This window comes from Pseudophryne corroboree, chromosome 4 (assembly GCF_028390025.1).
Source record: "Pseudophryne corroboree isolate aPseCor3 chromosome 4, aPseCor3.hap2, whole genome shotgun sequence".
Classification (NCBI taxonomy): domain Eukaryota; kingdom Metazoa; phylum Chordata; class Amphibia; order Anura; family Myobatrachidae; genus Pseudophryne; species Pseudophryne corroboree.
In genome coordinates, this window is record NC_086447.1 from 872,547,923 (window position 1) to 872,563,892 (window position 15,970).

The following is a 15,970-nucleotide window of genomic DNA, read 5'->3' on the forward strand; positions in this document are numbered from 1 at the left end:
CTTGTGCCTGTTCCAGCGTCTCAAATGTCATGGGGGGCTCTAAAATCGCCCGCTACCTCAGATAACAGACACAGATATCGACACGGATACTGACTCCAGTGTCGACGTCGATGAGACTGGTGTACCCTCCAAATAGGTCCACCCGTTACAGGATTGAGGCAATGAAAAATGTATTACACATTTATGATTATACCCCAGGTACCACATAAAAGGGTATTGTGTTTGGTGAGAGAAAACTATTAGTAGTTTTTCCTGCATCTGAGAAATTAAATGAGGTGTGTGAGGAAGAGTGGTCTTCCCCCGGTAAGAAATTGATAATTTCTAAAACGGTTATTGGCAGCGTACCCTTTCCCGCCAGAGGATAGGTCACGCGGGGAAACACCCCATAGGGTAGATACAGCGCTTACACGCTTATCAGAAAAGGTGGCACTACCGTCTCCGGATACGGCCGCCCTGAAGGGACCTGCTGATAGAAAGCAGGAGGTTACCCTATAAGATATAGTCACACACTAGGGCATTATATTGCGACCAGCCCTAAGCCAAGCAAGGCCCCTGCTTCAGAACCAGCCGGTACTGATCCAATCAGACGACATCACGGCGGTCGCCCATGTAAACAGACAGGGCGACACAAGAAGCAGGATGGCGATGGCAGAAGCCACAAGGATTCTCCGATGGGCGACCTACACCCAGGAGAATGGGGACTTCATTCAGAAGTTTTCCAAATGCGGATAAACCGTTGGGAATGACCACGGGTGGACATGATGGCGTCCCGCCTCAACAAGAAGTTGAAAAGATATTGCGCCAGGTCGAGGGACCCTCAGGCGATCGCTGGGGACGCTCTAGTGACACCGTGGGTGTACCAGTCGGTTTATGTGTCTCCTCCTCTACCTCTCATACCCAAGGTACTGAGAATAATAAGAAGGCGAGGAGTAAAAACCATACTCGGGGTTCCGGATTGGCCATGAAGAGCTTGGTACCCGGAACTTCAAGAGATGCTGGCAGAGGACCCTTGGCCTCTGCCGCTTAGACAAGACCTACTGCAGCAGGGACCCTGTCTGTTCCAAGACTTACTGCGGCTGCATTTGATGGCATGGCGGTAGAACACCGGATCCTAAAGGAAAAGGGTATTCCGAAGGAAGTCATCCCTACCCTGATCATAGCCAGGAAGGATGTCACCGCAAGACATTATCGCCGCGTTTGGCGAAAATTTATTGCTTGGTGGGAGGCCATGAAGGCCCCGACGGAGGAATTTCAACTATGTCGATTCCTGCACTTCCTGCAAGCAGGGGTGACATTTGGGCCTCAAATTGGGGTCCATCAAGGTCCAGATTTCGGCTCTGTCGATTTTCTTCCAGAAAGAACTGGCTTCACTGCCTGAAGTTCAGACTTTGGTTAAAGGAGTACTACATATTCAGCCTCCTTTTGTGCCTCCTGTGGCACTTTTTGGATCTCAACGTGGTGTTGGATTTCCTAAAGTCGCATTGGTTGAGCCACTTAAAACCATGAAGCTAAAGTATCTCGCGTGGAAAGTGGTCATGCTGTTGGCCTTGGCCTTGGCCAGGCGTGTGTCAGAATTGGCGGCTTTGTCATGTAAAAGCCTTATCTGATTTTCTATATGGATAGGGCAGAGTTGAGGACTCGTCCTCAGTTTCTCCCAAAGGTGGTCTCAGGTTTTCACTTGAACCAACCTATTGTGGTGCCTGCGGCTACTAGGGACTTGGAGGATTCCAAGTTGCTGGACGTAGTCAGGGCCCTAAAAATTTTATTTTTCCAGGACGGCTGGAGTCAGGAAAACTGACTCGCTGTTTATCCTGATGGCACCCAACAAGCTGGGTGCTCCTGCTTCTAAGCAGTCTATTGCGCGCTGGATTTGTAGCACTATTCAGCTGGCGCATTCTGCGGTAGGATGACCGCAGCCTAAATCAATAAAAGCCCATTCCACAAGGAAGGTGGGCTCATCTTGGGCGGCTGCCCGAGGGGTCTCGGCTTCACAACTTTGCCGAGCAGCTACTTGGTCAGGGGTAAACACGTTTGCAAAATTCTATGAATTTGATACCCTGGCTGAGGAGGACCTGGAGTTCTCTCATTCGGTGCTGCAGAGTCATCCGCACTCTCCCGCCTGTTTGGGAGCTTTGGTATAATCCCCATGGTCCTTACGGAGTTCCCAGCATCCACTAGGACGTCAGAGAAAATAAGAATTTACTTACCGATAATTCTATTTCTCGTAGTCCGTAGTGGATGCTGGGCGCCCATCCCAAGTGCGGATTATCTGCAATACTTGTACATAGTTATTGTTAACTAATCGGGTTCTTGTTGTGAGCCATCTATTCAGAGGCTCCTCTGTTATCATGCTGTTAACTGGGTTCATATCACAAGTTGTACGGTGTGATTGGTGTGGCTGGTATGAGTCTTACCCGGGATTCAAAATCCTTCCTTATTGTGTACGCTCGTCCGGGCACAGTATCCTAACTGAGGCTTGGAGGAGGGTCATAGGGGGAGGAGCCAGTGCACACCAGGTAGTCCTAAAGCTTTCTTTTTGTGCCCAGTCTCCTGCAAAGCCGCTATTCCCCATGGTCCTTACGGAGTTCCCAGCATCCACTACGGACTACGAGAAATAGAATTATCGGTAAGTAAATTCTTATTTCTCTGTCATCCATCTGGGGGACGCTGCGCCGTTACTTGTGGGTTAGAGGTGTGTGGTAGTGGAGTTTGGCACAGAATCTATCTAAAGCTGACTCCTCCCCCCTCTAACCCCTCCCATCTCCTTCCTGCTCAGCCATCACTCACTCACTTAGTTTTAGTTTTGTGCCTGTTGAGTACAGACACAGTTTTTATTTCTCCTAGATTTTTTCTTTTCTTTTATTATTTTATTTACTATTTACAAGATACCTAGTCCCTGTTTACAGGTGACAGGTATAAATGGAACAAGGATGCTGTCGAAAAGGGCCACCATACCTTGGTCACTGGGGCCTTTTTATTCACTAAAAAAGCGGCAGATCAAGGTACTGGACAGCCACAATCTGTCACTGACAGTATTGGGCTGTCCCTAACTTCTTTTCTTATTTTATTTATTATTTTTACCTACCAATCGCCCGCCAGCCAGCTGGAGCTGTACCGGAGACCTGTCCCCTACACCCGCAGTGAGAGTGTCTGAAGGGTTGTGGGGACGGACGGAGATCCCGGACATAGAAGCCGCCGCGACAGCCGCTGTGCTTAGCGACGCGCGGCGGCCCGAACTTCCGGTCTGACGCGTGGTGACAGCGGGAGCGCAGGGACGGCTTCCCGCCCTGCTCTGCCCGCGCGCGCGCCACTTTGCCTGACGCCATCTTCCCTAGCTGAAGCAGGGGGACGCTGTGCAGAGCAAGGAGCCTTCCAGGGGGAGAAATTATTTACAAACCGCAAGTATAGAGGGGGCTAATCCAAAGGGGGGATTACAGTCAGCCCTATTGGGACACAGATCACTAGTCAGAATTTTATGATCCTTTTCTTTAGTACACAATTTCAGAATAAGAAAAATGACTAGTAAACCGGACAAACCTACAAAGGGCAAAACGGCCTCAGTAGTTTATTTTTCCTGCTCTCAGTGTGGCTCAAAGCTACCTAAAGGTAGTACTGACGCAGGTACCCTATGTACTTCATGCTCTGGTGCATCAGTGACAGATCAGCAGGGAGGTTCCACAGATCAGCCGATGCCCCCATGGGTTAAGAACATGGTGGATGCCATTTCAGATTTGCGTCCGTCTAGAGAGACTGAATCTGATCGGACTCAGGTGGAGCCTTTATGGGCCCAAAATATGGGCAAGTGTCTCACTGATTTAACTCAGTCCTTAAATAAGTTTGTAAATGCTGCCAGCAGTTCGACTGCTACTAAGCGATCGCATCCGTTACCCGCTATAGCGTTTCCAGGAGAGGAGGCGGACTCTCTGTCATCTCCTTTGGAGGAGGGGGAGGTAGATCCTGAATGGGATGAAGTTTCGGCTTGGGAAGATGAGGAACCTTCTACTAGTTCAAGTGTTAGATTGTCAATAGAAGCCATTCGTCAGACTCTTAATATTCAGGACGCGGCGGTGGAGGAAACTCCTTCCCCCTTTTTCAAACGACAGAAGAGACAGGTTACTGCCTTCCCTTCTTATTCTCACTTTGCGGATATTTTAAAAGAACCCTGGCTTAAACCGGATTCTCGTTTTCAGGCGCCTAAAAAGTTAAAATTTCTATATCCTTTTACGGAGGAAGATACAAAATTGTGGGAGACGGCCCCAAAGGTAGACGCTCCTATTTCACATCTGGCAAAAGCTACGGTTATTCCGTCGGTACAGTCTGTGACCTTAAAAGACACTACCGATAGGAAGATAGAAGCATTACTAAAATCTATGTTTTCTTTATCAGGTGTTTCCCTCCGTCCAGTGCTGGCGAGTGCCTGGGTACTTAAGGCCGTGGATGAATGGCTTGCACAGGTGCTATCTGGAATGCAGTCGGACGATCCGTCGGAAGCCATTCAATTAGCGGAACAGATTTCGGAGGCGCTCACTTATGTGGGTGAAGCCTTGTTGGATTCGGTTGCGCTACAGTCCCGGGTTTCAGCCTTGACAGTATCCGCAAGACGCTCTTTGTGGCTTAGAGTTTGGAATGCTGATTCTGACTCAAAGCAAACATTGACAGCAGTGCCTTTTGAAGGTGAGTTTCTTTTTGGATCAGAGTTAAAGAAGATTATTTCAGATACTACTGGAGGAAAGAGCCCTTTCCTTCCATCTGCACCTCACAAACCAAAACCTACAAGGTTTCGGTCCTTTCGTACACAGGGCAGAGGTAGTTTCCAATCCTTTCGTGCTTCCTCCAGATTTCCAAGACGGGGGTCTTTCAGAGGAAGAGGATCCCAGGCTATTCGCAGACCGGCCAGTAAGCCTGCCGACAAACCTGAGGCATGACGCCTCAGGTCTCCTGGAGGGATCGATGAAGGTTGGGGCCCGGTTACTTCAGTTCAGGAAAGTGTGGCTCCTATCGAAACCGGATCGGTGGGTAATGGGGGTCATATCCAGAGGATATATGTTGGATTTCGAAGAGACAGTCCCAACCCGACTATTCATAACGCCTCTCCCAGACGATCCCTCCAGACGTCAAGCTCTTCTTCAGGCAATCACTACCCTCTTACGAAATGGAGTAATCATTCCGGTTCCCTCTCATCAGAGGGGTCGGGGTTTTTACTCAAGTCTTTTTCTCGTGAACAAGCCGGATGGTTCGTTTCGGCCCATTCTGAATCTGAAGGCTCTCAACCCGTATCTCTCAACCCAAAGATTCAAGATGGAATCCATTCGCTCAATTATCGCCGCCATGGAGCCAGGGGAATATTTGGCTTCAATAGACATAAAAGACGCCTACTTACATGTCCCGATTTGGGTAGGACATCAGTCTCTGCTGAGATTTGCAGTCGGCCCGGAGCATTTTCAGTTTCAAGCTCTTCCCTTTGGTCTCTCTACGGCTCCCCGGGTTTTTACAAAGGTCACAGGCCATGTAGTCGCAGTTCTTCGTTGCCAAGGGGTCAACATCACTCCATATTTGGACGACCTGTTGGTCAAGGCACCGTCAGCGGAGATTCTCACTCAGAACCTACATCTAACGATGGAGACTCTACAGTCGTTCGGGTGGATAATCAACTTTCCAAAGTCATCTCTACTCTCTTCCCAGAAAATGATTTTTCTGGGACTTTTATTCGACACCAACAGCCAGAAGGTGTTTCTTCCTGCGGACAAGATTCAGGATCTGCAGTCCAGAATCCGAACCCTGTTACACTTACCAGTAGTGTCGGTCCTCAGATGTATGCAGGTGTTGGGCAAGATGGTATCCTCTTTCGAGGCAGTTCCATATGCCAGATTTCATGCCCGACCTCTTCAAACTCAGATTCTCAACTGTTGGACTCGGACGGAACTACGTCTCGAATTGCAGTTGATCCGCTTGTCGGTAAAGACTCGTCAGTCTCTTCACTGGTGGCTTCACACTCACAATTTGAAAAAGGGTGCACCGTTCACGATCTGGTCTTGGATGATGGTCACCACGGACGCAAGCCTCAGTGGTTGGGGGGCAGTGTTCCAGACTCATCACTTCCAAGGACGCTGGAACAATCAGGAGTCAAAATTACAAATCAACATTCTGGAACTAAGGGCGATTCGGTATGCACTCCTTCACATTCAGACCATGGTACAGGGTCAACCAGTTCGTGTGCAGTCCGACAATGCCACCGCAGTGGCTTACATCAACAAACAGGGAGGAACTCGCAGCTGGTCCGCAATGAGAGAAGTCGCTCAGATTCTCGCGTGGGCGGAACGTTGGGTTCCTGTGATCTCCGCAATTCACATTCCAGTAGTCGAGAACTGGGAAGCAGACTTTTTGAGTCGTCACACGATTCATCCGGGAGAATGGGAACTTCATCAAGAAGTGTTTCTCTCTCTAGTGGACCGATGGGGAATGCCAGACGTAGACCTGATGGCGTCTCGCCTCAACGCGAAACTTCCTCACTACGGCGCAAGGACTCAAGATCCACAGGCATTCCTGATCGATGCTCTAACTGCTCCATGGCAGTTTCAACTGGGGTATGTGTTTCCGCCAATCCCACTGATCCCGCGTCTACTTCAACGCATTCGGCGAGAGGGTCTCGCAGTGATTCTGGTGGCTCCAGATTGGCCGCGTCGACAGTGGTACACTCTTCTGCGCAGTATGGTTGTCGGAGACCCCTTTCGTCTGCCTCTGCGACCAGATCTTCTTCTTCAAGGACCTTGTCGCCACCCAGATTTACATCGGATGGCTTTGACGGCTTGGCTCTTGAATCCAAGATTTTAAAGGCAAAAGGTCTTTCTCGATCGGTTGTTCAGACGATGATTCGAGCTAGGAAACCGGTGACTTCTGGCATTTACCATTGGGTATGGCGTATTTACATTGCTTGGTGCGAACAACGGAGCCTAACTCCGCATTTGTTTAGACTACCTCGCCTGCTCTCTTTCCTTCAGGAGGGTCTCGATAAGGGCCTAAAGCTTTCTTCACTAAAAGGTCAGGTTTCAGCTTTGTCGGTTCTTTTTCAGAAGAAGCTAGCGATTATTCCAGAGGTTCAAACATTCCTGCAGGGAGTACTTCGGATTCAACCACCTTTTGTCCCTCCGGTTCCTCCCTGGGATTTAAACTTGGTCCTTACGGCTCTTCAAACCTCTCCATTTGAACCTTTGGAATCGGTGGAACTACGTTATCTGACGCAAAAAGTTGTTTTTCTGTTGGCTATTGCCTCAGCTAGACGGGTATCTGAGTTGGCGGCCCTTTCTTGCAGACCCCCCTTGTTAGTGTTTCATGAGAACCGGGTGGTTCTACGGACTAAGCCTTCTTTCCTTCCAAAGGTTGTTTCAACATTCCATTTAAATCAGGACATTGTCCTTCCGGCTTTTACTCCGACATCTCCTCCTGGGGAGGACTCTCATTTGGCTCTCCTGGATGTGGTTCGAGCCTTATGTATCTATTTGTCTCGCACAGAGTCATTCCGTCGTACGGATAACTTGCTGGTTTTGATTGATGCTCCGAAACGAGGTTGGCCGGCCTCCAAAAATACTGTGGCCCGTTGGATAACTTCGGCCATAAGACAGGCTTACGTGTCTTCTCATGTTTCGGTTCCTGACTCAATTAGGGCTCATTCGACTAGAGCTGTTGGAGCCTCTTGGGCTGTTCGCGGTGGTGCATCTGTTGAGCAATTGTGCAGGGCGGCGACCTGGTCGTCAGTTCATACTTTCACAAAGTTTTATCGTTTTCATACTTTTGGTTTGGAGACTGCCTCTGTTGGGCGTCGTATATTAAAGACGGCTATGCCGTCACCGTCTCCCTCCTCTCATTAGCTTGCTTTGGGAAATCCCACAAGTAACGGCGCAGCGTCCCCCAGATGGATGACAGAGAAATGGGGATTTTTGTTTACTTACCGTAAAATCTCTTTCTCTGAGTCCATCTGGGGGACGCTGCGATCCCTCCCATGGTTTTGTCTGGTTTAATTGGTTAGTTTTTTTGTTCTGTTCTATCTCCTTTGGCTTGGCTAAACATTAACTGAGTGATGGCTGAGCAGGAAGGAGATGGGAGGGGTTATAGGGGGGAGGAGTCAGCTTTAGATAGATTCTGTGCCAAACTCCACTACCACACACCTCTAACCCACAAGTAACGGCGCAGCGTCCCCCAGATGGACTCAGAGAAAGAGATTTTACGGTAAGTAAACAAAAATCCCCATTTTCTCCTTCATCCACTAGGGGCCACTGGAGTGCAGATACAATGGAAATATAGTAGGCAGTAACTGGGAGCTAACACTTTAAATTTATAACCATATGCTAGCTCCTCCCCTACTATGTCCCCCCTCCAAGCCAGTCTTTAATTTGTGCCCAAGGCAGCTGATTCACTCTTGGGACTTCTCTGAAGAATTTTTATTTTTTATTATTTTTATTATTCTTTCTTACACTCACAGACTGGCAGCTCTGCCTCTGCCAGTCTGCACTGCGGGAGTTGCCAGCGGGGTCCCATCGCAGCTGCGTGCGGCTTGGGGTGGTCCCCGGCTGAAGGAGACGCTAGCTCTCCGGAGTATAACTGGCCGGACACCGCTGCGTGCGGCGCGTGTCGGGGCCACTCCATCATCCTGCACAGCAGCAGCGGTGAGTACAAAAGGGGGATGCGGGTGAACTCTCCATGCCGGCGGGGGATGCTGGGTGAACTTAGAAATATTCAGTTGCCATAGCTCTGCTGTTAAGCAACTGGGACCCCACGCTCTCCGTTCACAATTTAAGCGCAGCTTTCTCCCCCCACTCCCCGCTCAGCGCGGCTCACAGAGCCGGCACGGGGATACCGCTGGAGGCGCTCTGCAAGTTTAAATCTGGCGCCATTACGGGGGGGCAGAGCTAACTCCCGCTCTGTACAGCGGGCTCAGCGCTTCCCCTCTCCCCGGCACTGGCACGCTTTTTGCCGGCGGGGGATGCAGGGCGCTCCCCGCTACATTTACACTGCAGCTGGTTAAGTTTGAATTCGAGGGGGGGGGGGCGGAGCTCAGCGGGCTCCCTGGCCGCGGCTCGTATTGCAGGAGGGGGATGCAGGGCGCTCGCCGCTACGTTGGTGCTGAGGTTGGATTAGTTTAAATTGGGCGCCATAACGGGGGGGCGGAGCTTATTCCCGACATGGGCCTCAGCTCCCGGCTACCCCTATTGCTCTGCACGCGCTGGCGGCCATTTCTTCCCTGCAGGGGAAACCTCTACCCGGCATCTCAGCATAGCGGTAAGTTGATTTTTCATAGTCATCTTTATAGACTGCCCAGTTAGGCACACTGTATATGTTACACATATATAGTGGATAGAACTATAAGCTTCCAACGCAATTTATTATAATAACCACCTTGCCACATAACATTTTCCCCCAGCTTTTATCACAGGCTGACCGCCATTTTGGACAACCAGCGGAGCTTCCGAGAAACATGTATTGCACCTGTTCTTTCTAATATAGCAGAACTCTACATACCCCTAGGGCGGGTGTTGCCTTTCTTTATTATTCCTTTGTTTCACTTGGTACTAATGCTGTTTGTAATTTGGGGAATGTGTGTGGCATCAGACAAATAGTCGCTGTGGCTCAGTACGCTAGTAGCGGGGACATCTGAACACAGAGACCCGGGTTTGAATCCCAACAAAAAACAACTTTAAGAGAAACGTGTCTGTCACTGCACGTTATGGTGCAGAGATTACATAGGGCTACGCTTCTTTAACCCACCTCTTCTCTTTTCGTTTTACTGAACGTATCACCCGGGAAAGGCAGAGAAATCCCCGTTAGGTGTGGATTGTGTGGTGGAGCCATCTGCTTAGCCCTCAATGCAGCTGCAGCACGCTCCTGTTTGAACAGCTCAGCTTATGCAGGATGTCACTGTTAACCAGAGTTTCTCCAGGTTTCTAAAAGGAGCTTGCTAACCTCAGTGTTACATGACTCTGCGGATGAGAGGCCTCTCTTGGAGGAGGCGAGAGATGTCCAGGATACTGATGACGTCGGTTTTTGGTGGAGTCTGAACCAGTATCTCAGGATATCGAGGCGCATTGTACAGCAGTTCATCTGGTGCTACAGGTAAAGGAGTCGGAACTAGACACTTCACGTCCCTCTGGGTTCGGCGCCAATGAAGAAATGACAGCGACTTGTCCAGTTTCGGATGAGCTGGATATGCTCCGGTGGGCGGCTTGGAGACATCCGAATACACAATTTCAGGTATCAAACAATGTCTGTTTTCCTATCCTTTCCCCGCAGATAGCAGGAAATGATATCAGACCTCTCCAAGGGTATACCCCTCGATGTATCGCCGGTCCAAGAAGCTGCCGGTTCCTGGGGCAACCTTGCTGAGGGAGCCATCTGAGAGAAATATGCGGCAGCAGGGGTTCTACCTTGTCCGGAGCAGGTAGGTTGTGGAACATTTGTCCTCTGGGTTACAGGATGGTTTGCATCAGGATCAACTGATTCCTTGGGCAGATCAGAGTCACGATTCTGCTTTATGTTCATTTGAGGTCTCCAAGGACGTCTGTATACTCAGAGTCTGAATTTCCGCTTGGGCTGTCTTAACCCGACGACCTTTAAGGCTGCGACAGTGACAGGCGGATATTGAATCCTAATGGGCAGCAGAGGTTTGGTTCATTACGGGCCTGGTCGGGAAGGATCTTCCTGCCTGGATTTCTCAGGCCATTGGGGGTAAGTCCACTTTTCTTTCCCCTACTGCTGCTTCAGCTCCAAGACGGACTTATACCGGTCTTTCCTTTAGATCTTTCTGTGCCCTTTCCAGGTTTCGAGTCCATGACAGGGGCGGTATCTCCGTCACCAAGGGATCTCAGAGTAAGAGGTCGAGGCTGAGGTTCAGCATCTTTGGACCAGTCTGATTGTAGGTCCTCCAACACACCCACCGCAGGTCGGACCTCCCTCCCACCTGGGAGATCCCAGGGTGGGCGCATGTCTGTGGTTTTTCTGGGAGGCCTGGGTATTCTTGGGTTAGGTTTCTCATCACGGGCGGTTACATACTCGATTTTGGAGTCCAACTGCCTCAGTGGTCCCTCACCATGGGTCTGCCGGTTTACGACGACAAGAGAGTCGTACTGCAGGCGGCGTTCCAGATGCTTCTAACCGCAAGGGTGCTGATCCCTGTTTCCGCACATCATTGGAATCGGGGCATTTTCTCAGGCTTTTGTTTTTTGCCGTGCCGAAGCCAGATGGCTCGGCCAGGCCTATTCTGAACTTAGAATCACTTCAGTCTGTGATTGCTAGTTTGGAGCAAAAAGGGGTTTAGGGGTCCTTAGTCATCAGGGATGCCTGTTTACTGGTTTCCATTGGGCTCCCTCATCGGGCTTTTCTCCGATTCGTAGTACAGGATACTCATTTCCACTTTCAGACCTTTCCGTTCGGTCTCTCTTCCGCTCCCACCGTATTCATGAAGGTCACAGGATGGCCCTACTTCAAAGGCAGGGAGTGACGTTTGTTCCCTAACTGGACAATCTACTGCTGGAAACCCACTCTGCAGATTAGGTTGCTTCTGAATATCCGGAGAATCCAGGATCTTCTGATTCGACACGGGTCCCATTTATGCTCCTCATACTGTTTTCTGTTTTTAGAGATGGTTCTCAACTTGATCCGTCAGAGGATTTTTCCTTCCTCGGGACCAGTTCCCCTCTCTCTTCAGCCAAGTGTGGCGCTGAGAGAGGTCACCTACATCCTCCTCTGAGCAGAGGACAACAATCTTCATTCCAGGTCAAGCCGCCAGGTCAGGCACCCGGGTGAGTGGACATTCCCTGGAGTTTTGTCAGCTGATCCGCTGTTGGCGGAGAACTCGGATCGACCTCATGGCGTTCCGACTGACTCTTCAACTGCCCCTTTACTACTCTTGGACATGAGCTCTGGCAGCAGTAGCCGAGGATGCCCACACGGCTCCTTGGAGCTTCTGGTTAGTCTATCTTTCCTCCTTTTCTGTTACTACCTCACTTTCTACAACGCATAAAGGGAGAATGCGCGCTAGTCCTCCCGGTGACTCCAGTTTGGCCGTGCAAGACTTGGAAATCCACCCTGCACCTGTTGGCAGTAGAGGAGCCTTGGCTCCTACCTCTGCGGGAATGTCTACTTCAACAGGGTCCTTTTCTTTGTTCAGTCTTACACAGGTTTCATTTAGCGGTGTGGCTGTTCACAAGACCTTCTCAGAAGGAAGGAGTTCCCTAGTTCGGTTATACCTACTGGGCCCCGATTTCGGAAGTCAGTTACCTCGTCTCACTTTTGCCACTTTTGGAAACTTTATATGGCATGGTGTGGATGACGAGGATTTTTCCCTTCGGTTTTTAATTTAGCCGCCTTCTTTGGTTTCTCCGTGTGGTTTGCTCGGCTGCACTTCGACTAGGTTGACCTGAGTTTCAGGTCTCTGCTCTTTCGGTTTTCTTCCAAAGGTAATTAGCCTGACAGCCGGAAGTTCGGGCTTTCTTGCAGGGAGTACTCTACCGGCAACCCCCCTTTCGAATAAGGTTACGGCTGAGCTTCATACTCAGCTGTCGTTTCTTCCAGGTTTGATGTCCGCTTTTCATATAAATCTGACACTTGCGTTTTCGGCCCTCTCGGTGGTTTCACCAGATTCGTGACCTTTGGATGTCGTCAGGGCTCTCCGACTGTCTGTATAGAGGTCTTCGGCTAATCGACAAATTGATTTCTTCTTTGTTCTGTATGATGCTCCCGTCCTAAATGGCCAGGGTCCCAGCAGCCGTTGGGCCATTGGATACGTCTGACCATCAGACAGTCTTATTTGGCGGTTGCTCGAGAGCCTCCGTTTTCCATTTCGGCGTACTCCACGCGCTCTGGGGGACCTTCGGGGTTTGCGTAAATTCTTTATGTTGCGATACCACTTAGTCGGGACATCATACGTTTGTCACGTTTTACGGATTTGACATTTTTGCTGCCTCTGTGTCACAGTTTGGCCGAGCGGTTTTGCAGGACTCTCAGCGCTCTCCCTCCTGTCTTGGGAGCTCTGGGACGTCCCCATTGTATCTGCACTCCAGTGGCCCCTAGTGGATGAAGGAGAAATCAGGATTTTGGTGCTTGCCGATGAATCCCTTTCTCCGATTCCACAGGGGCCACTGGACGCCCACCCAGCGCTGTTTCCTCTTTCTACACTTATCGAGTGGCATGTCACTGTGTGACTGCGCGTTTTGTTCGTATTACCCTATCACTATGTTTCCTTGGTATTATCGTGTTTTAGTTGGCTTAGCGAACCTCCTCTACTTTGACGTTGGTCTTTTCCAGCTCTCCTCGGGCACAGTTTTACCTAGACTGGCTTGGAGGGGGGACATAGTAGGGGAGGAGCTAGTCACATGGTTATAAATTTAAAGAGCCCGCTCCCAGTTACTGCCTACTATATCCCCATTGGATCTGCACTCCAGTGGCCCCTGTGGAATCGGAGAAAGGGATTCATCGGCAAGCACCAAAATCCCGATATTAACAGAAAATGTCTGTTCTGCATGTTACTTGTAACAGGGAAATGACACTGCCTCTCTTTACGTATATGGTGGTTGTAAATGGGGTAATCTGCGGCTGATATTTCTGTTGTATAACATGCTTGTATTTGGCAGGTGGAGACGGGCAGAACACTGAACAGTCTATTCTCCACATCCTAAAGAAGGTTTGCTATTTCTGCATTATCAATATGAGTGATGTCATTACTAACACTACACGTAAAAGGCCTGATGCAGAGTTGTATGCAGAGTCGGAATTAATTCGCGTTTTCGCATGTACGCAGGCGTCCTCCTATGTATATAGAGAGTAAGAAAGTTGGAACGGCTGCGCAAATGTCCTCCTATGTATACGCTGTGTGTAATAGCAGCAATCATCAATGCCCCCCTCCCCCTGTGAGTACGCTGTGTGTGATAGACATCATCATCAGTGCCCCTCCCCCTATGTGTACGCTGTGTGTGATAGACACCATCATTAGTGCCCCTCCCCCTATGTGTATGCTCTGTGTGATAGCCGACATCATCAGTGCGCCCCTCATTCTATGTGTACGCTGTGCGCTAGCCGCCATCATCAGTGCCCCTCCCCCTATGTGTACGCTGTGTGTGCTAGCCGCCATCATCAGTGCCCCTCCCCCTATGTGTACGCTGTGTGTGCTAGCCGTCATCATCAGTGCACCCCTCCCCCTATGTGTACGCTGTGTGTGATAGCCGTCATCATCAGTGCCCCTCCCCCTATGTGTATGCTGTGTGTGATAGCCGACATCATCAGTGCGCCCCTCATTCTATGTGTACGCTGTGCGCTAGCCGCCATCATCAGTGCCCCTCCCCCTATGTGTACGCTGTGTGTGCTAGCCGTCATCATCAGTGCACCCCTCCCCCTATGTGTACGCTGTGTGTGATAGCCGTCATCATCAGTGCCCCTCCCCCTATGTGTACGCTGTGTGATAGCCGCCATCATCAGTGCCCCTCCCCCTATATGTATGCTGTGTGTGATCGCCGTCATCATCAGTGCGCCCCTCCCCCTATGTGTACGCTGTGTGTGCTAGCCGCCATCATCAGTGCCCCTCCCCCTATGTGTATGCTGTGTGTGCTAGCCGCCATCATCAGTGCCCCACCCCCTATGTGTACGCTGTGTGTGATCGCCGTCATCATCAGTGCGCCCCTCCCCCTATGTGTACGCTGTGTGTGCTAGTCGCCATCATCAGTGCCCCTCCCCCTATGTGTACGCTGTGTGTGATCGCCGTCATCATCAGTGCGCCCCTCCCCCTATGTGTACGCTGTGTGATAGCCGCCATCATCAGTGCCCCTCCCCCTATGTGTACGCTGTGTGTGATCGCCGTCATCATCAGTGCGCCCCTTCCCCTATGTGTACGCTGTGTGTGCTAGCCGCCATCATCAGTGCCCCTCCCCCTATGTGTACGCTGTGTGTGCTAGCCGCCATCATCAGTGCCCCTCCCCCTATGTGTACGCTGTGTGTGATCGCCGTCATCATCAGTGCGCCCCTCCCCCTATGTGTACGCTGTGTGTGCTAGTCGCCATCATCAGTGCCCCTCCCCCTATGTGTACGCTGTGTGTGATCGCCGTCATCATCAGTGCGCCCCTCCCCCTATGTGTACGCTGTGTGTGCTAGCCGCCATCATCAGTGCCCCTCCCCCTATGTGTACGCTGTGTGTGATCGCAGTCATCATCAGTGCGCCCCTCCCCCTATGTGTACGCTGTGTGTGCTAGCCGCCATCATCAGTGCCCCTCCCCCTATGTGTACGCTGTGTGTGCTAGCCGTCATCATCAGTGCCCCTCCCCCTATGTGTACGCTGTGTGATAGCCGTCATCATCAGTGCCCCACCCCCTATGTGTACGCTGTGTGATAGCAGCCATCATCAGTGCCCCTCCCCCTATGTGTACGCTGTGTGTGATCGCCGTCATCATCAGTGCGCCCCTCCCCCTATATGTACGCTGTGTGTGCTAGCCGCCATCATCAGTGCCCCTCCCCCTATGTGTACGCTGTGTGTGATCGCCGTCATCATCAGTGCGCCCCTCCCCCTATGTGTACGCTGTGTGTAATAGCCGTCATCATCAGTGCCCCTCCCCCTATGTGTACGCTGTGTGATAGCCGCCATCATCAGTGCCCCTCCCCCTATATGTATGCTGTGTGTGATCGCCGTCATCATCAGTGCGCCCCTCCCCCTATGTGTACGCTGTGTGTGCTAGCCGCCATCATCAGTGCCCCTCCCCCTATGTGTACGCTGTGTGATAGCCGCCATCATCAGTGCCCCTCCCCCTATGTGTACGCTGTGTGTGATCGCCGTCATCATCAGTGCGCCCCTCCCCCTATGTGTACGCTGTGTGTGCTAGCCGCCATCATCAGTACCCCTCCCCCTATGTGTACGCTGTGTGTGATCGCCGTCATCATCAGTGCGCCCCTCCCCCTATGTGTACGCTGTGTGTGCTAGCCGTCATCATCAGTGCCCCTC

At 51.0% G+C, this 15,970-nt stretch overlaps 1 protein-coding gene across 4 annotated transcripts in view; it reads left to right on the top strand.

Moving 5' to 3' along the window:
* The window catches only part of SLC29A1 (solute carrier family 29 member 1 (Augustine blood group)), a 151,415-nt gene that overhangs the window by 92,552 nt on the left and 42,893 nt on the right, over window positions 1-15,970 (top strand). For all 4 annotated transcript variants that reach the window (XM_063918814.1, XM_063918813.1, XM_063918812.1 and 1 more), the window contains one exon: window positions 13,620-13,669. In XM_063918814.1, the coding sequence (XP_063774884.1) occupies window positions 13,620-13,669 (50 nt within the window). The remainder of the gene's footprint in view (window positions 1-13,619; window positions 13,670-15,970) is intronic.